Source organism: Ambystoma mexicanum, chromosome 11 (assembly GCF_040938575.1).
Source record: "Ambystoma mexicanum isolate Mex_15411 chromosome 11, UKY_AmexF1_1, whole genome shotgun sequence".
Classification (NCBI taxonomy): Eukaryota; Metazoa; Chordata; class Amphibia; order Caudata; family Ambystomatidae; genus Ambystoma; species Ambystoma mexicanum.
In genome coordinates, this window is record NC_090934.1 from 222161244 (window position 1) to 222187326 (window position 26083).

General features: G+C 44.5%; 1 protein-coding gene across 1 annotated transcript in view; it reads right to left on the minus strand.

Moving 5' to 3' along the window:
- The window catches only part of MAP3K6 (mitogen-activated protein kinase kinase kinase 6), a 1613301-nt gene that overhangs the window by 98062 nt on the left and 1489156 nt on the right, over window positions 1-26083 (minus strand). Inside the window, exons 25-26 of the mRNA XM_069622894.1 lie at window positions 4148-4424; window positions 3234-3346 (exon numbers count right to left, since the gene is read on the minus strand). Of these exons, the coding sequence (XP_069478995.1) occupies window positions 3234-3346; window positions 4148-4424 (390 nt within the window). The remainder of the gene's footprint in view (window positions 1-3233; window positions 3347-4147; window positions 4425-26083) is intronic.

Below are 26083 nucleotides of genomic sequence, written 5' to 3' on the forward strand. Positions count from 1 at the left end.
GGTGTCACAGAGGGGCTGGACGCCTCATGTTGCCTTGCCACAGGCCTTGTGGGGGTTGGCCAGTCGTCGTCTTGTGGGTGCCCCTGCGTGGTTTCCTCATGGTGTACGGGATGATACAAACAGGGGGATTGAGACAGGTCATGGATGTGTCCTACTTCGACAGCACCGTTTTCTGTGTCGGAGCATGCTGGCATGAATGCAGTGTCACCTAGGGTGCTGCTGCCACCAGAAGCAGTGCCTTCTGTGGCATCCATTGGGGGGACCTGTGGTGCTGCTGTTGTGGACCTGCTGGCTGCTGGGGTGCCTGTTGGAGTCCCCTCCAGTGTGCTGCCACTCGATTTGTGCTGCTGCCGTGTCTTGATCCGTGCAGCTGAGGTGGAGGGTCTTTGGCCGTTGGTCTTGGCCCTCTTTGCAGGTGTGCTGGTAGGGGTGTCCTGAAGCTCGTCGTTGGAATCGGACCCTGTGGTGGAGTAAAGGAGGGCGAGCGTTATTTATGGGTCTGTGGTAATTGTAATGGCAATTGTATCACATGCATTGGGGTGGTACCTGGGGGTGATTTGGGTCAGGGCCTTGGAGGTGGTCTCGTTTTTGTGTGGATTGGGGATGCAGTTATTTTGCAGTCTGCAGTTAGGGTGTGCATGCTGCACATGTAGAGTGTGTTTTTGGGATTTTTAAATATTTATTTATTTAATCTGACTTTTAAGGGGCGCTGTCATGGCAATGTATGTGGTCGTTCTCCTGGACATGTGTTTCTATTGCACTATGGGGACACATGGTACTTCACATGGTTGGTAATTGTGGATTTGGCATTGTTTTATTTGGGCCACCTACCTGATTCTTCGGATGTCTGCACTCCTTTCTCCATCCCTCCGACTCCCTCTATGCTCTCCATTCCAATGGTGGAGGCACAGATTTCTTGCCAGGGGGTCAACTTGATGGGTGATTCCGATCCTCCCCCGGTAGCTGTGGCAATGTTCCGGTTGGCAGAGAGTATGCTCCGGACGCGTATCCGTAGGTCGTCCCATCGCTTTCTGCATTGCTGTGGGTTGCGGGGTGCGGTCCCCACCGCACTTACCCGCTGTGCCACCAGGGCCCATATGGCCTTCTTGTTCGCAAGTGCCGTCCTCGTCATTTGCGTCGAGAAGACGACGGCAGCATTCTCCTGGAGGGTCTCTGTGAGCACGGTGAGTTCCTCATGGGAGAAGTGGACCTGCCGCTTGCGATCGCACGCTTTTTTAGCAACTTTTCCCATATTTATTTTTTTTAAATGGGGTGGCTGACGGGTTGGGATGTGTCTCAGGGTCGGATTTTTAATGGTTGTGTTGGGATTCTGATTTTATAGGTGTACGGCGTGCTGTTTCCCGTTCCGGCCCCATGTTTTTACTTCCGTTTCCGTATATTTACGGTGACCGTAATTTGCGCTGACCGCTCATTACGGTGACCGCTAAGATGGGTGGCGGAATTGCACCTAGGGCGACGTACGACGGCGGTAAGGGGCGTTTTGGGGTCATTTCCGCCATCGCGGACTTTGCACTTCCGCCATGGCGTAATGCTCGTGCCCGATGGGTCAGAATTAGCCGCACTTTCCTCCATCGTGCAGTGGCGGAAACTCTATTTACGCTATGGCGGTCATGTCAGTTACTTTCCGCCAGGGTCGTAATGAGGGCCAATGTCTTCATGTTTGTAGTCCAGACACTTCACCACTGCACTATATAACCTGATGAAAAATAACAACTAAAGGTGAAATTTAGTCCCAGGGAAAACATTTGTATTGGTTCTTGGAGTTTAAAACATGCAGACCTTTTTAATGTTTTCAAAAACACTATTAAAAGAAAATATCCTCTCTTGGTTTTTGTGTGTGTGTGTTGATTTTATGAAAGGCAAATGCCATTTGTGCTGTGCAGTTTGGGTGGTTATGCAAAACCAATGTTATCAAATGTGCATATTTCACCTTGATATGCTAATTTCTGGCGACGATGCATCCCATTGCGTTTGTGGATGAATCCCCCACTTGTATTTTTAGGACTTGACCCCTGATGCAACAAAAAGATGAGCAAAAACAAAGACGCATGTCCATGTATCAAGGACAAACCATGGTCACAGTACTTTGAACATATCAGGACTGACCACGTCTGACAATGGACAGCTCAGGCTGCATTTCCTTGTATACTCGTCACAAGGACAGAGGCCATGGACGAAATTACTGTGATTCATGGGCAGACCATAGACACAATTAACTGCGACAAAGAAAACCAATGACCATGTGTATTCATGTACAGTAAGGATTTAAATGGGGGGGTGGGTTAGGTCCCTTTTGCAGCCTTATTGTCATATTCTCATGTGTCCATCATGAGGTTCGTGTGTGCGAGCGTGCGTGTGTGTGTGTAAGCCTGTGCCTGAATCCAATGCATGTTCTTTACTCTACCAAATATTTACTTTCTGTAACTTGCATGTCAAAGTACATTTGCTCATTCCCTACATATGTATGCGTGTTGCCATGGGTATTCTGCATTCTACATAGCCATCCTTTCCACAAAATAAGCATAGAGGGGTTGCAGGGAATGGCACAGAATGTCCCCATGTCATTCTGGGCAATGGCTGCATTCTAAGACACAGCACTGATGTAAGGTTGATGCCTTGCATTCTTTTGTTAGTTGGTAGTGGTAAGCATGGTAAGCAAGGCAGGCTGTTGCACAGGGTAAGCACGATTAGGGGTCCTTGCTGTTCCCATGGTGTGAAGCAGCAGCAGTAGACCGAGAGAGCCCTATTTTGAGGAACAGCCCTGTGCCAATTTTGAAACCGTCCAGCCCTGGATTGGATCCTTGGGTCATATGCAGCCACACAGTATGCACAGGGGTGAAAGACTCCACTCACATGAGAATGCACAAAAGACTTTATAGCCATTAAAGTCAGCCCATGGTTAGGAGAGTGCCTAGATAGCAGGTTACATCTGATTGCAAGGGCAAGTAGGAAAATAGACGATCCCTGAACATTAAAGTCTTAAGAGGGACTCTCTGAAGCGGTTTGTCGATTTCAAGGCCTGCCAGACAGCTTGTCTGTGTGTACAGGGCCAGACAGGCGGCTGGGGATATATGTGTGTATACATATTCAAATCCTGGCAGGAAGTCTGAGGCCATGTCTGATTGGGGAAGGCATGCTGGAGAACATAACCACATCTGCAGGTGTGCATTGGCTGAATAAGAACCAGATGACATGTTTGAAGTTGTGCTTACCCAGGGGTCCAGACTTTCTCCTTAAGGCCTGAAGGCTGTTTTCCGCAGTGTGCAGGGCTTGCTGCAGAAGTTCCAGGTGGCGTTTCTCCTTTTTACACAGCTCTACCAGTAACCTGAAACCAAGAACATTAACAATGAGCGTGCCACAGAATGTGGAAGATTGTAGCTGAAGCTACCCCTGCTCTCTGTGCCTGGAGGTGAAATACAGACACTACTGCAGTAGGACGAGGATTCTGCATTGACAAGGGTGGAGGGTGCATATATATGGACACGGACGATAGAGTGGACGCCTTAATCATTAATGGGAAAGATATATGGCAGCACTTGGAAACTCCAGATGGGTGGAGCGCAGAAGAGCTGATAATGAAGACAATATTTGAAATGATATCCTTGTGGCGATTCAGATTCTCTCTGAGCTTGATATGACCCACCCTTCAGAAACACCAGCATTCCAACTCTACAAATGCATCTACTTGTGCTACAAACACATCAGGCGAAATAAAAACAAAGAAAAACTGGCAGAAAGACAAATTAAAACGGCTGTGGCAGGAAGTGACACAGTTAGATAGCTCGTCAGGAGCGTGGAGTGATGCACACACCACGAACTAGCTTTTTGAACATTTTCAAGAGGCTGCTTTATTTTGGGAGTACATTTTTACTGTCTTCACCATGAAATACAGGATGTCCCTCCCAGTTGGGAAGCGGGGAGGGCAGGCGAAATAATGAAACACACTTCCTGACATTCGTGCACTGGGATGGGAGGGGCTGCAGCGATCATGACAACTCTAGTGCCCTACTTAGAGAAGGGTTAGGAGATGGGTGGTGGGGACAGCAGGGAACTTCTCTCAGAGCATGAAGTATGAATACCAGCACAAGTGCCCTGGGAGTATTCGCCATTTTTGCCATTCTCTTACCTGTTGCTTTCTGCCCGAAGGTGGCTCAGCTGGGTCACAAGTGGCGAGGAGCTCAACGTGGAATCCTCTGAAGTAGGAAGACTCAGTGTGCCTAGCCCAGAGCTGGGCGCCCTCGTGCCCTGGGCAGCAGCAAGGTGCCCTCTTTCTTGGTTCACGACCACTCCTTTTGATGGAATCTCCTCTTTCTGTTCCTCCTCTTCTTGCTCGTCCTCAACTTCACTCTCGCTCTGCTCTTTGGGATCTTTCTCCATCGAAGACTGCAGCTGCACCTTCAGCTCTGCAAAACAGGAAGTGAGATGCAGCCAATCAGCTGTCCATTCTCTAACACAACTGATCCCTGCAACAAATAAAAAGGTAACATCTCTCACCCCTATTGCCAATGATGCTGGATCTCCCTATTCCCAAAACAAGGAGTAATTTGCTGTACCTCAGCCTGCAGCCTTTTTACTGCTACAAAGTGCAGTCCCTGTGGTTTGGTCCTGGGGTTCAAGCTTTATTACACAAACATCTAACAGGTCATTCCTGGAAATATTTTTAGTGCATTTTGTGTTTGTGTTAACCAAGACCCTGGTCTCTGCAGCCCATCAACCTAGAACGGTGCCCCTAAATCCAGCCTAAACTCTGTTCTGGAGGCCATCTGCAGATTCTTGGCCACTTTCATAGTGTGGGGGATGGGGAATATGAGCACAAACTAGAGATATAAGGTGTTCATTTACTGAAAACATCAGAAAAAACTCAGTTTGCGCCAATGTCCGAAGCCCCGCTTCCAAACATTGCAGATGTCAGAATAACTGTTATGGTGGTTTTTGCACAACCCAATGCTGAGGTCTATACATCCATTAACCTTAAATTGGGGGCATTGCATCTGCCCCAAAGTCAAACTTCTACAGTAGGCAGTGTGGCAGAGCAGACAGGCTTAACTCTAGGGCAGTAAAGAAGGCTGACACAGAGGTTCAATTATACAAAGAAAACCCACCACACTGGTATACTGAAAATTATACACATTTAAGTTAAACATAGATCTCTACTAATCTAATAAGTAGTTTAAGAAGACATGATAGTAAAAATATCTAGAATATGTATAAAACCAGTAATTTGTCATGAAAGAGACAGCCCCCTCCTTAACTATGTTAAATGTCCACTACCCCGTGAAAGGCACATTACGTATAGCGATAAGGGATGGGAGAGAGGGGAAACCAGCCATTATAGTCTTTACATTACCACGGATGCCAAAATGCAAACAATGTGATTCAAACCCCTGGGACATATGAGAAAAACACGAACATGCAACTCACAGTCTCGCCTAGAGGGGGAAATAATCAACACACGCTGCGCTTCCTGGATTACACTATCAACATTTTGGATGCAACCAGTGCGAAACGTTGATTGTGTAACCTAGGAAGCGAAGGCGTTGGTAGGAGGAGAGTAAAGTGGGGAGTCAAGGGGGGCGGTCTCTGCAGTCCGGAGTGAGGTGGCAGAATAGGGGCAAGGAGGAAGTGGCGGGCGGGGGGTTGTCTGTGGGTGTCCCTTGGATAATGACCGAAGGGAACTGGGGAAGGGGAATAGAGAACAGGGTTCTAGTGGTGTGTCCTGGAGAGGACGGTGGACACAGAGAGAGGGATCAATTTCAGAACTCCCATTGCAGAAACAATACTATGCAATGGGAGTTTCGAAATGTATAGTTTCAAAGAGCATACAGAATAAAATACACAGCCAGAGGCCACCCAAGGTAAGTTCTATTTAGGCTAATGGCACGAGTGCATTACACTTCCAGAAAATTTACAGAATGATACTAGAAATAGTTACATTGTAATCAGGCATTCGCATGAGAAGACATGAAATACAGGACTTTAAAATTACATCAAGAATCACAGGTGCAACCTAAAATTCCAGTATTTGGCCTAAACTCACTGTACCCAAGATGGATGCAAAATAAAATGCCTAGTGACAGATAAGTAACCCTACAGTCAATTTGGAAGAGTTTTAGGTCAGTAAGATGTTTCCCATCGGAATCAATGCGACAAACTCAATAGGCTAATAAACAGTTATAGGGAAAAGGCAGGTACGCCCCATTTCTAGCACGGAGGTGCGGATTTGGTGGCCAACAACTCTAGGGGAAGCAAGAAGATACCCTACAGAAGTGCTCTAGACACAGGTTCAACAACCAGCAGCCCCTGAGAGGAGACAAAGCCCGGACCAAAGTCGACCCTGATAAGGGAGAAAGAGAGCAATATCCCTTTCTAGGAGTGAGGCATTCAAGCGGAAAGTTCAACTAATGGTTAGGACGACTCCAAAAAAACTGGAGAACCACGTTACGATGTCTCAATGGACTACTGAAGGCAGCCATCCAGCAAAATACAGTCCCCACAGTGGAAACAGTGGACCGATCCAGGACTGACGAGGAGTCAATGATGCACGATATTGGCATCTCAGGTGGGACGACCAAGGTGGTAAAACGTGCAATAGCAGTACAATGGCCTGGAGAGTGGGGCTAGTAGGGGAGTAAGGGAGGCCCAGGAAACCCATCCACACAAAGACATCCAGCAGCCAAAAATGAGCAACAGACTTCAGTCCAAGACACAGGATCCAGCCAGTATGGCCGGATCTTGTCCTTAAAATGTTGCAAAAGCTCAACCATTTCTGGAATCCTACGCCAAGTAAAGTACCTGCCCTCCACGAACAATCCAGCAGAACCAAGTGCAGACAGAGTCTTTCCCCAGATATACCTACACACAAAGGGCTTAAAAACAGAATGCTGGGATGTCAGCTAATCTGGGTGGTGCCTACAACCGCCAATCACCCAGGACCACCACCACAAGATGATAAATGGCCAGCCAGGGATAGGAAATGGCATATACTAGTCCAAACCACTGCATAGGGTGCAAGGTTGGGTCCACAGAGTTGTGTGCGCACAATGACCCATTTAGGCCTGCCCCGTGGTTGCCCAGGACAAAGAAAGGCCACTAAAAGAACACAGCTGAGAGCAGGACTTATAAAAACACATTAGTATTCCAAAGGCAACTAAAAATGTTTCACTGGGATACAAATATGGCAAATTGGCTTGCACCCGTGGTGGAGCCAAAACAAATTCACAGCAGCAACAAGTCAACACCCTAAAAACAAATTTAGGGTTATAGAATCACCCTACGGCTTAAATGGGAGAGGCGGGGGCTTAGAAAACACCCTGACCCAGGACCCACATGGGCTATCACGCAATCATATACTAAAACAAAAAAAAAAGCTGCTGTGGCAAGGGGACTTCAGTTGAAGTCCATCTGTCCACTGAAATGGGTCAGAAAGCCAAGATGGAGACAAGGGAAAAAGCAAAAAAGTTAAGGGTTGCCAAAAAAAGGACAACAGAACTCCCACAATGAAATTCGGTCTCAACAAACACCAGAGTTTATGTTTTTATTTGTAACATTTTATTTACAAAGTCATAAATTGAACAAGTTTAACTGCTCACTCTTCGGAGAGAAAATCATGCAAGCAGAAGCACTTGGCACAAGAGGTTTCCATGGGGTTCGACTAAACAGCCTAAAGTAGGATCACAATATACTGAGCTGTGAAATCTGTGCTACCTTCAACTTCAGGACTAGGCAGCACATGGCCCGAGGAGTCTTAGCATTTTTTTTCAAAGCCTTATTTATTTATTTTTAATTTTATTGTAACATTAGTAAATACAAAAGAAAGATAACTTTACGTTACATTCCACCAAATACTCCTCACACATTCCTAAAAATTCGGGGCTCTTGATTCTCTAACATCAGGGCATCCATGAAATTTATTATAGCACAAGTCAGCCAAGTATTAATGCCTGCACTCAAGTAGCTCCACCATGCTTCCATGTCTGCAGACTGCGGAGCAAAATGCTTCAGGTGTAGCGTGCGCTCTGCCGAAATTGCCTCGTACTCAGTGATTAGATGTTTTACGTACTCAGAAGCTCGCTTACAGAACCGACATTGTGAGTCATACATAAGGGGGTCATGCTTCAACAGTTGTGTCTCCTTCGTTTTATATAAGTTCAGGCATAGTCTCAGGAACATGTTCCGATGATAGCTTGATGGAAAATGAGCCAAGTACTTCGGGATTTCGTCAAGTTCGTTCCTAGCAGTACCCAAGTCCAATGATGATGCGAGCTTCTTTCTATTTTCCTTGTTTATGATCCAGTTACGTAGGTGCAGTTTTTTTTTAGCATCTTGTGGTCTTGACAGAACTGCATCAAGGGAGACTTCTGCATCGGCCATTATGTTCAAGATTTTTGCACTCCACTCATTCAGTAAGTCAGCTGAAGGATGGTTGGTGACAGGATTTAAAATTTCATAAGGTCTTACAACTGGATTAAGTCGAGTATTTCGATAAGCAGACAGTGATTTCCACTGAAGGGTACCATAGAGCGAATCAATGCACATCTCATAACATATTGCAGTAACGGAGATGTTTTGAGGTAATCACTTTATGCCAGAATTTCCCCTCTAGCTTGCCCCATAGCTAATAGGAAATATTCTAGCTTGTCTCGCTCCCAAATGTTATTGCAGGTACCACTTTTTGGAGATAAAAGGATATGACTTGCTATAAAGTGAATTTACCATATGCTGCATGAAGTTTCATTCCCTGTGTGGCAAACATGTGCATCCGGACAATTAGATCTTGCGTCCACTCCCACTCACGTATTGGAGTGTTGAACAATACACCTAGATATTCTATGCTTTTTTTCACTTCAAGGAGTTTGTTGTTTATTTTCCACGAAAACTTGTTGGTTCGCCTGCTGCATGTTGGACCAACCGCAATGATTTTTTACTTCTTGATGTTTATTTGAAGGTCATTTTGCAAACAGTATCCTTGAATGGCATTAAGCAGTCTCTGTAGCCCAATGGGAATGGTGTCTAAAAGCACTATGTCGTCTGCATAGATTGCCCACCTTATTTGATGACCATTTACCGATGGAGGGAAGACCCTTTGCCCATTTAAAGTGATCGGCAGATCCAAAATGAATAGTTTAAATAATTGGGCAGCAAGAGGGCAACCTTGCATCACACCTCTCTTCGTTTGAATTTCCTCGGACAGATAGCCTTGCTCATTTAGCCGCACACAAATCGAAGTATTAGAGCAAAGCGCAATCAATGGCGTCAACAGTTCACCAGGACGGCCCCAAGCATTTAGTTTTGTCCATAATAGATTTCGATTGATACTGTCAAACGCCTGACTCAAGTCTATAAAGGCGATGAACAACTGTCTTTTCCGCTTTAGTGCGTCTAACTTCATCATGTTCAGGAGGAGCAAATTTAGCTCAACACCAATAACCTTCGTGAACCCTGTTTGACGTAAGTCTGCCGCTGCACTTTTTTCAGCCCAACGTGCTAGATGTTTCTGAAGAAAGGATGCAAACACCTTCCCAATTGTGTCGAAAAGGGCAATCGGGCGATAGCTGGCAGCATCATCCCGATTACCCTTCTTGAATATGGGCACCACAATCGCCTGCAGCCAAGAATCCGGCAGAAACTTTTCGGAAGCAATTCTTTCGAAAAGTGCCCCCATAAAGTTTGCCCAGAGCACACTATTAGCTTTTAGCATTACATTCGAAATGCAATCCAGGCCTGTGGCCCTTGAGGATTTTAGCTTAGTGATTGCCCATTCGATATCCTCTTCAGAATCAGCCACATTCCACCTTACAGCTGTTGCAGGTCATTTTGGTAAGTGAGTGCAGCCTTGGTCATCAAATACTTTTGAAAAGTGCTTGACCCATTTGGCTCCATTCACTCCATTCGACATAGAGTATGTGTGCATCACTAAGCCAGTGTTTATGATCTCCCAGATATGTCTGCTGTCCTTTTGAATTATTAATTGCTGTATCTTTTCTGCTTGCTCTTGAACCCTAGCCAATTCCGATATTTAGTTTGCCGAATTTTCATCCATGCAGGATAATCATCAAGTTTGGATGTTTTCAGCAATCTTAGATCTTTCCGAAGATCTTACTTTGCTGCACATATCATTGAACAAAAAGGATGTTTCAATGCAATGGTGTCACCATTGTGGGATTTTATTCCCACTTTGTACTGCTGTAGCAACGAAGGATAATTTATTTTTGCAGTTGCAGTGTTGGCACTTTTAAAGCTCGCGGACATCTGAGTTAGCTGGAAAGTGCTTATACGTAACTGAGTCGCTCTGTTTGTCGTATGATTGACAGCATGACTGCTGTATGGTGTTTTTGATGTATTCCACCAAGTCAGAGCTAACGCATCATGATCGCTCTGTTCAGTCTTTATGGCGGCGAGGTGTGTGATTTTGTCTAATAGGTTCTGTGAAGCCCAGATATAATCAAGTGTTTTCTTACTCTCACCTCGCTGCCATGTATATCCCGGAGGAATATCTCCTCGTGTGCATCCATTCAGCATAGAACAATTCTCTGAGATATCTCGTTTATCCAACGATCGCCACAATCTATTGATTGTTCTCCTAGCTGTATGATATTTGAATTACTATGCATCTTTGGGGAGTTGAGCCATGCATAATGGATTTCAATGAAAGACACCAAACAGTCATCAATTGCAGCCATTACAGCAGCGATAAAAGTGATTTGTGAGATCATCGCCGGGTTCCAATATAAATTGATCATCAAGATTACTTGGTCTTGTGGACTTGTAGGATGACAACTTTGCAGCGTAGTCACTTGCACAAACATGTTGGGATTTTTTTATGACACTATCTTCCAGTCAAACCTGTTGTTGATCAGAGTGACTAGCCCAGAATAAGGACGGCCAAACAGGTTCTTGCCTGCAGGATTCAGAAGGACCGTATAGCCGTCACATACCGGTGGTTCACTGAGCCATGTCTATTGCATGCACAATATTGAATTTTGATCTGAGAATTGCCATTGATCCTGAAAAAAATGGACAAATCCCATGGTGTTCCATGACATTAGCTGGTGACGGCACATGTTATCGGCTTCATTATGCTAGTGGATATTCCGTTTTCTAACTTTTGAATCGGGCGAGCATTTGGCGTTCAAGTGAACCCATAACTCTTCTCTTCTTTGTTCATTAGATGTTAAATCCACTGTTGCCATCGCACTGTAATCTCGCTCTTTTTCTTGATCCTCAGTCAAGAGCACCTCGAAGCCAAAAAACAACAGCTCCTCAGAAGCTTCTTTTAATGCCATCATTAATGACCAAGATTTGAGATGTAGTCTTACCCAGTCCAAATGTGCCTCAGACATATATTCGACCACCGCTATCTCTTCTGATCTTATTGTGTGAAGCGTTGGAATACAATGTAGTAGCTTTAATATATTCCGACGATTCAGATTTACGTCTTTTTGTTCACTCAAGATACTTTTTATTTGAACTCTCAATATTCCATTTTCTTTTCTTGATTTTGATTTGTTGCTCCACTCATTTGTGCGTCTCTCATATTTTTCTGCTTGCGCTCTTGCTCGTTTTGGGTTTAATTACTCACTCAAGACATTTGATTGGATAGGTAAGTGCTGGGACGATGTTATTTTTTTCATGTCCACAAAGGAGGTGATGGAATTGGTCACCTTTTGCTTTTTTGCATGCGCTTCAAATCGAGGAACTGCTTAATTTTGCACATCAGGCTTTGGCAGGCGCGCAGTGTCAATAGTTGAGCCAGAGGAGGGAATTTTGCTCCCGTGGGGAGGGGAGCTATCCACTTCGTCGTCAAACGAGTAGGTTGAAAATTCGCATTACTCTATGGATGCCTCAGAATTCAGGTCTTCTTCAGATTCAGAGACCTCTCTTGCTCTTTTAGTGCACTTTTGTGGGCTGATGTTTTGTCCTGAATCAGATGAAGTTTTTTGTGTTTTCGAGGGAGCTTTCTCTGCACGTACAAATGTAGTTGGTCGAGGAGGACTTGTAAGATTTCTTATGAATTTTTTGGTGTCATTCGTGCGGGCTCTTTTCGTCACCTGTCTCCGCTTTGTACGATTTTGCTGCAGCTTTAAACCGCCATTTTTGAGATGAGATGTCTGCTCACTCACAAGAGCAGCACTAGGAGCTTTTTTTTTTCAAATCCCAAAGGACAGTTTCTTGGTCAGAGTTCCCAACTCAACATCTACGGAACTCGGCACCAAAGGCCTCACTTCGAGTAGTCCAGGAGCTGGCTCCGTCGTGAATGGTAAAACGGTGCCAGTACTTAGTAATTCGATCACTGCAGGTTGGGCATAGTTCCTTTGGAGCAGCCAGTCGGTGCGGAATTACCTACTTTTGAGATTCATTAGACCTTTACTTAAGGATCTTTCCTTTGCATTTGGCAGCTTTGTCGAATGAATAGCTGGACATCTAGACACCACATCACTTCCATTTCTATCGGCGGTTACTGGCAGCATAGTAAAATCCTGACTGGACCCAGGTGATTCATTTTGTGTTTTTGGACTTGCAATATTTTTGGTGATATGGAGAACACCTGGCCCATCATCCCAGCCGTGCGTTGTTGTCGAGATGTTATGACGCATCCATTTCGTGCATTCTATTACTGCATCAGACAAGGAGGCTTTTTCACCATTCAACTGTTGCGCGAGGTCGCTTAATCGACCTTGCCATTTAAAAGATGTTTCAGCTTCATGATCAAGTCTTTGGGCAACAGTTTGTGAAAAGGTTTCCAGAGACAGGATCTTGCTGTTGATAATTGATAACAAGGACATTTGGTCACAGACAGCGTTGTTCAATGATTCATAAAGTTGCATGAAGGGCAGAAGAGCAATCGAAGTGGCGGCAAAGATGTTGTTGTGGATTTGAATACCTGCCGCCGTAGACAATGAGCCTTTGGGAGGATTCTCATGTTCTACTCCTGCCGACGCCACCTTTCTCTGGAAACCAGACGAGGTATTCTCATATGTGAGTCTAGACGAACATGAGTCACCATTATGTGTTCTTTTTTCTACCTCTTTGCGGGCTGGAGTGGCCATGCTTCCAGTTGGTATGGAAGACAATGAGATGTTGTTCTGATGCTTGTTATGTGTTACCGATGCATTTGCATTCGGGCTCACTTTTTCGTAGGTCATTCATCCGGCTTCGGTATGCTTGTTTCGAGTGAAACTGTCATTTAGGCGTTCATACATTGTTACAAAGTCGGCTTTTAGCTTTTTCTTGTCAGTCGTGCCTCCCGTGCAGAAATTCCTGTGGAAATTGCCTCAGGAGTAGGAGGGCATCTTGGAGTATCAGTCATGTTCCCCATCAAACTCGAAGGCTGATTCCTGTTCAGGCAGATTCCAGTATCAGTCTCAAATCTGTCCTTAGTTATGTTCGGGATGGTGTACTGTACTGAGGCACTTCCCCTTTTCGTAGAAGTAGAGGCTGGGACCAGTGAAGCCCCAAGAACACATGTCTTGTGGAGCAATATCATGCCGTTTCCCATCTTCCTGCTCACCGGCGACGGTGCACCGGCTGAATCCCCACCACTGGAGAGGCACCTAGCATGCACAACTCACTCAAGTCCCCTGCGGCCAATGGTGACTGAACTGGCACATCGTCATGTGTTGTGATGCTCGGTAAATTAATTGCCATTAAATCGGAATCAGTGATTTCAAAAGGAGAAAGCTGCACACCATCACTTGTATCGATGTACACTGACGGGGAAGGGAATAAAGAGGCATCCGCCTCACTATGCTCAATGTGTTGGCAGTGGGGAAGACTGGAAACAAAAGTTTCAGTCTGTATTCCTGTGCCTTTGACAACACTATGCGACACTACAGATAAAACACTCAATAACCTTGATGTCAGGGCAACAAGAGAGGGTACTACACCTTTGTTCCTTTTCACATCCATAACCATGTCTCTTACGCCCGATTGGCTTACCTGCTCTGACAATCCATGCAGCAGCTTTCAACGTGATAGCAGGGATTTGTGCGAGTCTGGGGGCCTGCCAGCGCCGTGCTCCCGGCCACCATTACACCAGACAGTCAATAACTCAACGACTTCTAACGACTTGAGTGTGGCTCTCGACTTGTTACGCTGAAAGTTTTTCAATGTCCCTGCTACTGAGATTCAGCGGAAACGGCGGCGGTGGCGGCAGCGGCGTTCGGTGGACTGAGGTAGACTGAACTCGTCACCGAACTCTGCGCTGCGCTCCAACGTTGTTTTAATGGGCTGGGCCAAGAATTAAAGAAACAGTAGTCTCAGCGGGATCCACAGTAGCAGCAGCTCCTCTCGGGGTGAAAGTGAGCAGAGTTCTGAGGTAGACTGAACTCGTCACTGAACACAACTATTTTTGATGATGTAACATTCATATCCATAAAACCCATAGGGACCATATCACAGACGTAAAATGGAAATATGCTGCTCAGTCTTCATTCAAACTGATCGGCTCTACAATAAGCTACTCATAAAAACTTAAACTAAAATCAAATGAACTAATATGTTAACAAGGAAAAAGTTGAGGTGCACAGTCGGCTCATCAGTAGCCCATCAAGCAGGCAAGTTCACCCAACCCACATACTTCAAGAAACACTTCAAACCTTGAATATACCCCTCTTCATATTGGTGAGGAATAATTTAGTAAAGGATGCCTATGGGACATGTGCTCTTTGTTTTTCACAAAGTCCACATTTTAAAATGTGCCGAGTATCCATTTTTTTTTTTTTTACAGCCACACATTCTACATTTTAACCCATCAACATGCTATGTTCTGACCATTTGGGGGTTTCCACATTTGTGGCAATATTAGGTGAGCTGCATTCAGTTGTGTGATCCGCTATGCCAAAGAGTCAGACACTGGATCATTCTCTCCAGAGTCTGCATCCCCTTGTACCATCAGCAGTGGTTCCACAGGGAGCGTAATGCTTGAAATCTTTTATCTGTGTTCAAATCTCCTTCCAGGAGTCCAATATTCCCCACCCTTCCCACAATTCCTGCAGCAATGTGATGTGACATCAGCGTAGAGCTTATGAAGTATGTGTATTTGAAGAACTGCGATGTCAATGGGCTGTTTTGCATTCGGAGTGGCATGCTGGTTAGCTACTTATATTCATCTTGCACCTCTATGTCTCCCTCTGCGCTTTATATGCATCAATACACCAGGGACCAACTCTTGGGCCTGTATGGCCAACCTGGACATAGAACATTAAGATTGTTAAATAAAATGAGGGCACTCAACATAGGACGGGGTCAGCTAACCCTCCCTTTCTAACTTCAGACATGACCACGATATGCTGATAAAAAGCCATTATATTATGAACTGTGTCATCATCAATAGTAAATCAATACATAACAAAATATAATCCATGACCTGTTGTCTGATTCCAAGCTATACCACCTGTTTATTAAAAGAGACCTGGATTGACAGAGGATTCCCGAGCCCTATTCCAGGTGATTATTCTTGAGCATTGCTCAATCAGATGGGTTAACATACTCACTCACAAAGGGGGAAGAATTGCTGTTGCCTTTAAATCGCACATGCTATTTGGTAATTTCAATACATTACCATTGAGTGCCCTATTTATTTATTTTGTGTTTCAGTACAAATTTGAACATTTCACACATTCTCACAAATACAAATTCAACAAATCCACAAAAACTTACATTATTTTCCACAAAAATTCCCTAGATAACTAAAATTCATCAGATCAACATGAAAATCTTAAAATCCACGATTACAAATCTAAATAACATTTAAAACCATATATAACCTAAAAATGACTTTTTAAAAATCAGATAAAACTGTCTTTAAGAACTCTTTTTTTTGCCAGCAATTGCATGCCCCCCCACCCCATTCCATCAAAACCTTACAGGAACCTTTTTGCAAAGACTTGCATAAATAGAAGCAGCTGGAGGGGACAAAATACTTAACAAAATGTGCAACTTACCCCAGCCAATTAAAGTCTGAATAGGGCACTGCCCTAGTTCATGCAGTATCCCCACTAGTGGAACCGATGTCGGGAGAGGTAGGACCCCTCTCCGTATTTTTGCCTCCAATTTTGACCAGGAGATTACGTCATCCCTATTTTGCGCCCGAAAAATCAATTTTGGCACAATTTGCTGCTTAAACAGTTTTATAACCGGTAGGAATGAAAATCTGCCAAATCTGAAATCAAACTGTAGGAGCTGATTTGTTGCTGCGATAAAGTTTGCCTTGAGGTCGATTGCCGGGTCTATTCCTCCCTTTTTGTCGTACATAAAGGACTCCAAATACTTGTATTTATTAACCATCTCCAGGAAACATCCCCTCAAATTCCAGGAAAAGTTTCTCCATTTGGACAACCCCCGATTCAACACAAATACTTTCGATTTTTCTATGTTTATTGATAGGTCCAAATTGCCCAAGAAATCCTCCACCACAGAGAGCGCTCTCTGTAGGCCAATTGGAGTCATGTCACGGATGACTATGTCATCCGCGTACATTAGGTGATGTATTTTAACCTCCCCTAACCTAGGGGGGTTGGTCTTTACTGGGATCCAACGGGCTATTCTCTTAAATATAGAAACAGAATAGGAAAGGTACCAGGACACAGCCCTGGTGCAAACCCCCATTTATTTCTATCCAGCACGTACAGGATGCGTGGGCACCTAATCTAACTTTAATCTTTGTGTCCAATGGTGAGCCTCCAAAATCCCTATCAGTGGAAGCGGACATCCATTATCCAATAGGCGCTTCCATAAAGTCGCCCTATTAATGCTAACATTTTGGATGCAACCAGTGCGAAACGTTGATTGTGTAACCTAGGAAGCGAAGGCGGTGGTAGGAGGAGAGTAAAGTGGGGAGTCAAGGGGGGGCGGTCTCTGCAGTCCGGAGTGAGGTGGCAGAATAGGGGCAAGAAGGAAGTGGCGGGCGGGGGGTTGTCTGTGGGTGTCCCTTGGATAATGACCGAAGGGAACTGGGGAAGGGGAATAGAGAACAGGGTTCTAGTGGTGTGTCCTGGAGAGGACGGTGGACACAGAGAGAGGGATCAATTTCAGAACTCCCATTGCAGAAACAATACTATGCAATGGGAGTTTCGAAATGTATAGTTTCAAAGAGCATACAGAATAGAATACACAGCCAGAGGCCACCCAAGGTAAGTTCTATTTAGGCTAATGGCACGAGTGCATTACACTTCCAGAAAATTTACAGAATGATACTAGAAATAGTTACATTGTAATCAGGCATTCGCATGAGAAGACATGAAATACAGGACTTTAAAATTACATCAAGAATCACAGGTGCAACCTAAAATTCCAGTATTTGGCCTAAACTCACTGGATCCAAGATGGATGCAAAATAAAATGCCTAGTGACAGATAAGTAACCCTACAGTCAATTTGGAAGAGTTTTAGGTCAGTAAGATGTTTCCCATCGGAATCAATGCGACAAAATCAATAGGCTAATAAACAGTTATAGGGAAAAGGCAGGTACGCCCCATTTCTAGCACGGAGGTGCGGATTTGGTGGCCAACAACTCTAGGGGAAGCAAGAAGATACCCTACAGAAGTGCTCTAGACACAGGTTCAACAACCAGCAGCCCCTGAGAGGAGACAAAGCCCGGACCAAAGTCGACCCTGACAAGGGAGAAAGAGAGCAATATCCCTTTCTAGGAGTGAGGCATTCAAGCGGAAAGTTCTACTAATTGTTAGGACGACTCCAAAAAAACTGGAGAACCACGTTACGATGTCTCAATGGACTACTGAAGGAAGCCACCCAGCAAAATACAGTCCCCACAGTGGAAACAGTGGACCGATCCAGGACTGACGAGGAGTCAATGATGCACGATATTGGCATCTCAGGTGGGACGACCAAGGTGGTAAAACGTGCAATAGCAGTACAATGGCCTGGAGAGTGGGGCTAGTAGGGGAGTAAGGGAGGCCCTGGAAACCCATCCACACAAAGACATCCAGCAGCCAAAAATGAGCAACAGACTTCAGTCCAAGACACAGGATCCAGCCAGTATGGCCGGATCTTGTCCTTAAAATGTTGCAAAAGCTCAACCATTTCTGGAATCCTACGCCAAGAAAAGTACCTGCCCTCCACGAACAATCCAGCAGAACCAAGTGCAGACAGAGTCTTTCCCCAGATATACCTACACACAAAGGGCTTAAAAACAGAATGCTGGGATGTCAGCTAATCTGGGTGGTGCCTACAACCACCAATCACCCAGGACCACCACCACAAGATGATAAATGGCCAGCCAGGGATAGGAAATGGCATATACTAGCCCAAACCACTGCAGAGGGTGCAAGGTTGGGCCCACAGAGTTGTGTGTGCACAATGACCCATTTAGGCCTGCCCCGTGGTTGCCCAGGACAAAGAAAGGCCACTAAAAGAACACAGCTGAGAGCAGGACTTATAAAAACACATTAGTATTCCAAAGGCAACTAAAAATGTTTCACTGGGATACAAATATGGCAAATTGGCTTGCACCCGTGGTGGAGCCAAAACAAATTCACAGCAGCAACAAGTCAACACCCTAAAAACAAATTTAGGGTTATAGAATCACCCTACGGCTTAAATGGGAGAGGCGGGGGCTTAGAAAACACCATGACCCAGGACCCACATGGGCTATCACGCAACCATATACTAAAACAAAAAAAAAAGTTGCTGTGGCAAGGGGACTTCAGTTGGAGTCCATCTGTCCACTGAAATGGGTCAGAAAGCCAAGATGGAGACAAGGGAAAAAGCAAAAAAGTTAAGGGTTGCCAAAAAAAGGACAACAGAACTCCCACAATGAAATTCGGTCTCAACAAACACCAGAGTTTAGGTTTTTATTTGTAACATTTTATTTACAAAGTCATAAATTGAACAGGTTTAACTGCTCACTCTTCGGAGAGAAAATCATGCAAGCAGAAGCACTTGGCACAAGAGGTTTCCATGGGGTTCGACTAAACAGCCTAAAGTAGGATCACAATATACTGAGCTGTGAAATCTGTGCTACCTTCAACTTCAGGACTAGGCAACACATGGCCCGAGGAGTCTTAGCATTTTTTTTCAAAGCCTTATTTATTTATTTTTAATTTTATTGTAACATTAGTAAATACAAAAGAAAGATAACTTTACGTTACATTCCACCAAATACTCCTCACACATTCCTAAAAATTCGGGGCTCTTGATTCTCTAACATCAGGGCATCCATGAAATTTATTATAGCACAAGTCAGCCAAGTATTAATGCCTGCAATCAAGTAGCTCCACCATGCTTCCATGTCTGCAGACTGCGGAGCAAAATGCTTCAGGTGTAGCGTGCGCTGTGCCGAAATTGCCTCGTACTCAGTGATTAGATGTTTTACGTACTCAGAAGCTCGCTTACAGAACCAACATTGTGAGTCATATATAAGGGGGTCATGCTTCAACAGTTGTGTCTCCTTCGTTTTATATAAGTTCAGGCATAGTCTCAGGAACATGTTCCGATGATAGCTTGATGGAAAATGAGCCAAGTACTTCGGGATTTCGTCAAGTTCGTTCCTAGCAGTACCCAAGTCCAATGATGATGCAAGCTTCTTTCTATTTTCCTTGTTTATGATCCAGTTACGTAGGTGCAGTTTTTTTTTAGCATCTTGTGGTCTTGACAGAACTGCATCAAGGGAGACTTCTGCATCGGCCATTATGTTCAAGATTTTTGCACTCCACTCATTCAGTAAGTCGGCTGAAGGATGGTTGGTGACAGGATTTAAAATTTCATAAGGTCTTACAACTGGATTAAGTCGAGTATTTCGATAAGCAGACAGTGATTTCCACTGAAGGGTACCATAGAGCGAATCAATGCACATCTCATAACATATTGCAGTAACGGAGATGTTTTGAGGTAATCTTAGGACTTTATGCCAGAATTTCCCCTCTAGCTTGCCCCATAGCTAATAGGAAATATTCTAGCTTGTCTCGCTCCCAAATGTTATTGCAGGTACCACTTTTTGGAGATAAAAGGATATGACTTGCTATAAAGTGAATTTACCATATGCTGCATGAAGTTTCATTCCCTGTGTGGCAAACATGTGCATCCGGACAATTAGATCTTGCGTCCACTCCCACTCACGTATTGGAGTGTTGAACAATACACCTAGATATTCTATGCTTTTTTTCACTTCAAGGAGTTTGTTGTTTATTTTCCACGAAAACTTGTTGGTTCGCCTGCTGCATGTTGGACCAACCGCAATGATTTTTTACTTCTTGATGTTTATTTGAAGGTCATTTTGCAAACAGTATCCTTGAATGGCATTAAGCAGTCTCTGTAGCCCAATGGGAATGGTGTCTAAAAGCACTATGTCGTCTGCATAGATTGCCCACCTTATTTGATGACCATTTACCGATGGAGGGAAGACCCTTTGCCCATTTAAAGTGATCGGCAGATCCGAAATGAATAGTTTAAATAATTGGGCAGCAAGAGGGCAACCTTGCTTCACACCTCTCTTCGTTTGAATTTCCTCAGACAGATAGGCATGCTCATTTAGCCGCACACAAATCGAAGTATTAGAGCAAAGCGCAATCAATGGCGTCAACAGTTCACCAGGGCGGCCCCAAGCATTTAGTTTTGTCCATAATAGATTTCGATTGATACTGTCAAACGCCTGACTCAAGTCTATAAAGGCGATGAACAACTGTCTTTTCCGCTTTAGTGCGTCTAACTTCATCATGTTCAGGAGGAGCAAATTTAGCTCAACACCAATAACCTTCGTGAACCCTGTTTGACGTAAGTCTACCGCTGCACTTTTTTCAGCCCAACGTGCTAGACGTTTCTGAAGAAAGGATGCAAACACCTTCCCAATTGTGTCGAAAAGGGCAATCGGGCGATAGTTGGCAGCATCATCCTGATTACCCTTCTTGAATATGGGCACCACAATCGCCTGCAGCCAAGAATCCGGCAGAAACTTTTCGGAAGCAATTCTTTCGAAAAGTGCCCCCATAAAGTTTGCCCAGAGCACACTATTAGCTTTTAGCATTACATTCGAAATGCAATCCAGGCCTGTGGCCCTTGAGGATTTTAGCTTAGTGATTGCCCATTCGATATCCTCTTCAGAATCAGCCACATTCCACCTTACAGCTGTTGCAGGTCATTTTGGTAAGTGAGTGCAGCCTTGGTCATCAAATACTTTTGAAAAGTGCTTGACCCATTTAGCTCCATTCACTCCATTCGACATAGAGTATGTGTGCATCACTAAGCCAGTGTTAATGATCTCCCAGATATGTCTGCTGTCCTTTTGAATTATTAATTGCTGTATCTTTTCTGCTTGCTCTTGAACCCTAGCCAATTCCGATATTTAGTTTGCCGAATTTTCATCCATGCAGGATAATCATCAAGTTTGGATGTTTTCAGCAATCTTAGATCTTTCCGAAGATCTTACTTTGCTGCACATATCATTGAACAAAAAGGATGTTTCAATGCAATGGTGTCACCATTGTGGGATTTTATTCCCACTTTGTACTGCTGTAGCAACGAAGGATAATTTATTTTTGCAGTTGCAGTGTTGGCACTTTTAAAGCTCGCGGACATCTGAGTTAGCTGGAAAGTGCTTATACGTAACCGAGTCGCTCTGTTTGTCGTAAGATTGACAGCATGCCTGCTGTATGGTGTTTTTGATGTATTCCACCAAGTCAGAGCTAACGCATCATGATCGCTCTTTTCAGTCTTTATGGCGGCGAGGTGTGTGATTTTGTCTAATAGGTTCTGTGAAGCCCAGATATAATCAAGTGTTTTCTTACTCTCACCTCGCTGCCATGTATATCCCGGAGGAATATCTCCTCGTGTGCATCCATTCAGCATAGAACAATTCTCTGAGATATCTCGTTTATCCAACGATCGCCACAATCTATTGATTGTTCTCCTAGCTGTATGATATTTGAATTACTATGCATCTTTGGGGATTTGAGCCATGCATAATGGATTTCAATGAAAGACACCAAACAGTCATCAATTGCAGCCATTACAGCAGCGATAAAAGTGATTTGTGAGATCATCGCCGGGTTCCAATATAAATTTATCATCAAGATTACTTGGTCTTGTGGACTTGTAGGATGACAACTTTGCAGCGTAGTCACTTGCACAAACATGTTGGGATTTTTTTATGACACTGTCTTCCAGTCAAACCTGTTGTTGATCAGAGTGACTAGCCCAGAATACGGACGGCCAAACAGGTTCTTGCCTGCAGGATTCAGAAGGACCGTATAGCCGTCACATACCGGTGGTTCACTGAGCCATGTCTCTTGCATGCACAAGATTGAATTTTGATCTGAGAATTGCCATTGATCCTGAAAAAAATGGACAAATCCCATGGTGTTCCATGACATTAGCTGGTGACGGCACATGTTATCGGCTTCATTATGCTAGTGGATATTCCGTTTTCTAACTTTTGAATCGGGCGAGCATTTGGCGTTCAAGTGAACCCATAACTCTTCTCTTCTTTGTTCATTAGATGTTAAATCCACTGTTGCCATCGCACTGTAATCTCGCTCTTTTTCTTGATCCTCAGTCAAGAGCACCTCGAAGCCAAAAAACAACAGCTCCTCAGAAGCTTCTTTTAATGCCATCATTAATGACCAAGATTTGAGATGTAGTCTTACCCAGTCCAAATGTGCCTCAGACATATATTCGACCACCGCTATCTCTTCTGATCTTATTGTGTGAAGCGTTGGAATACAATGTAGTAGCTTTAATATATTCCGACGATTCAGATTTACGTCTTTTTGTTCACTCAAGATACTTTTTATTTGAACTCTCAATATTCCATTTTCTTTTCTTGATTTTGATTTGTTGCTCCACTCATTTGTGCGTCTCTCATATTTTTCTGCTTGCGCTCTTGCTCGTTTTGGGTTTAATTACTCACTCAAGACATTTGATTGGATAGGTAAGTGCTGGGACGATGTTATTTTTTTCATGTCCACAAAGGAGGTGATGGAATTGGTCACTTTTTGCTTTTTTGCAGGCGCTTCAAATCGAGGAACTGCTTAATTTTGCACATCAGGCTTTGGCAGGCGCGCAGTGTCAATAGTTGAGCCAGAGGAGGGAATTTTGCTCCCGTGGGGAGGGGAGCTATCCACTTCGTCGTCAAACGAGTAGGTTGAAAATTCGCATAACTCTATGGATGCCTCAGAATTCAGGTCTTCTTCAGATTCAGAGACCTCTCTTGCTCTTTTAGTGCACTTTTGTGGGCTGATGTTTTGACCTGAATCAGATGAAGTTTTTTGTGTTTTCGAGGGAGCTTTCTCTGCACGTACAAATGTAGTTGGTCGAGGAGGACTTGTAAGATTTCTTATGAATTTTTTGGTGTCATTTGTGCGGGCTCTTTTCGTCACCTGTCTCGGCTTTGTACGATTTTGCTGCAGCTTTAAACCGCCATTTTTGAGATGAGATGTCTGCTCACTCACAAGAGCAGCACTGGGAGCTTTTTTTTTTCAAATCCCAAAGTACAGTTTCTTGGTCAGAGTTCCCAACTCAACATCTACGGAACTCGGCACCAAAGGCCTCACTTCGAGTAGTCCAGGAGCTGGCTCCGTCGTGAATGGTAAAACGGTGCCAGTACTTAGTAATTCGATCACTGCAGGTTGGGCATAGTTCCTTTGGAGCAGCCAGTCGGTGCGGAATTACCTACTTTTGAGATTCATTAGACCTTTACTTAAGGATCTTTCCTTTGCATTTGGCAGCTTTGTCGAATGAATAGCTGGACATCTAGACACCACATCACTTCCATTTCTATCGGCGGTTACTGGCAGCATAGTAAAATCCTGACTGGACCCAGGTGATTCATTTTGAGTTTTTGGACTTGCAATATTTTTGGTGATATGGAGAACACCTGGCCCTTCATCCCAGCCGTGCGTTGTTGTCGAGATGTTATGACGCATCCATTTCGTGCATTCTATTACTGCATCAGACAAGGAGGCTTTTTCACCATTCAACTGTTGCGCGAGGTCGCTTAATCGACCTTGCCATTTAAAAGATGTTTCAGCTTCATGATCAAGTCTTTGGGCGACAGTTTGTGAAAAGGTTTCCAGAGACAGGATCTTGCTGTTGATAATTGATAACAAGGACATTTGGTCACAGACAGCGTTGTTCAATGATTCATAAAGTTGCATGAAGGGCAGAAGAGCAATCGAAGTGGCGGCAAGGATGTTGTTGTGGATTTGAATACCTGCCGCCGTAGACAATGAGCCTTTGGGAGGATTCTCATGTTCTACTCCTGCCGACGCCACCTTTCTCTGGAAACCAGACGAGGTATTCTCATATGTGAGTCTAGACGAACATGAGTCACCATTCTGTGTTCTTTTTTCTACCTCTTTGCGGGCTGGAGTGGCCATGCTTCCAGTTGGTGTGGAAGACAATGAGATGTTGTTCTGATGCTTGTTATGTGTTACCGATGCATTTGCATTCGGGCTCACTTTTTCGTAGATCATGCATCCGGCTTCGGTATGCTTGTTTCGAGTGAAACTGTCATTTAGGCGTTCATACATTGTTACAAAGTCGGCTTTTAGCTTTTTCTTGTCAGTCGTGCCTCCCGTGCAGAAATTCCTGTGGAAATTGCCTCAGGAGTAGGAGGGCATCTTGGAGTATCAGTCATGTTCCCCATCAAACTCGAAGGCTGATTCCTGTTCAGGCAGATTCCAGTATCAGTCTCAAATCTGTCCTTAGTTATGTTCGGGATGGTGTACTGTACTGAGGCACTTCCCCTTTTCGTAGAAGTAGAGGCTGGGACCAGTGAAGCCCCAAGAACACATGTCTTGTGGAGCAATATCATGCCGTTTCCCATCTTCCTGCTCACCGGCGACGGTGCACCGGCTGAATCCCCACCACTGCAGAGGCACCCAGCACGCACAACTAACTCAAGTCCCCTGCGGCCAATGGTGACTGAACTGGCACATCGTCATGTGTTGTGATGCTCGGTAAATTAATTGCCATTAAATCGGAATCAGTGATTTCGAAAGGAGAAAGCTGCACACCATCACTTGTATCGATGTACACTGACGGGGAAGGGAGTAAAGAGGCATCCGCCTCACTATGCTCAATGTGTTGGCAGTGGGGAAGACTGGAAACAAAAGTTTCAGTCTGTATTCCTGTGCCTTTGACAACACTACAGATAAAACACTCAATAACCTTGATGTCAGGGCAACAAGAGAGGGTACTACACCTTTGTCAGTGTTCCTTTTCACATCCATAACCATGTCTCTTACGCCCGATTGGCTTACCTGCTCTGACAATCCATGCGGCAGCTTTCAACGTGATAGCAGGGATTTGTGCGAGTCTGGGGGCCTGCCAGCGCCGTGCTCCCCGCCACCATTACACCAGACAGTCAATAACTCAACGACTTCTAACGACTTGAGTGTGGCTCTCGACTTGTTACGCTGAAAGTTTTTCAATGTCCCTGCTACTGAGATTCAGCGGAAACGGCGGCGGCGGCAGCGGTGGACTGAGGTAGACTGAACTCGTCACCGAACTCTGCGCTGCGCTCCAACGTTGTTTTAATGGGCTGGGCCAAGAATTAAAGAAACAGTAGTCTCAGCGGGATCCACAGTAGCAGCAGCTCCTCTCGGGGTGAAAGTGAGCAGAGTTCTGAGGTAGACTGAACTCGTCACTGAACACAACTATTTTTGATGATGTAACATTCATATCCATAAAACCCATAGGGACCATATCACAGACGTAAAATGGAAATATGCTGTTCAGTCTTCATTCAAACTGATCGGCTCTACAACAAGCTACTCATAAAAACTTAAACTAAAATCAAATGAACTAATATGTTAACAAGGAAAAAGTTGAGGTGCACAGTCGGCTCATCAGTAGCCCATCAAGCAGGCAAGTTCACCCAACCCACATACTTCAAGAAACACTTCAAACCTTGAATATACCCCTCTTCATATTGGTGAGGAATAATTTAGTAAAGGATGCCTATGGCACATGTGCTCTTTGTTTTTCACAAAGTCCACATTTTAAAATGTGCCGAGTATCCATTTTTTTTTTTTTTTTACAGCCACACATTCTACATTTTAACCCATCAACATGCTATGTTCTGACCATTTGGGGGTTTCCACATTTGTGGC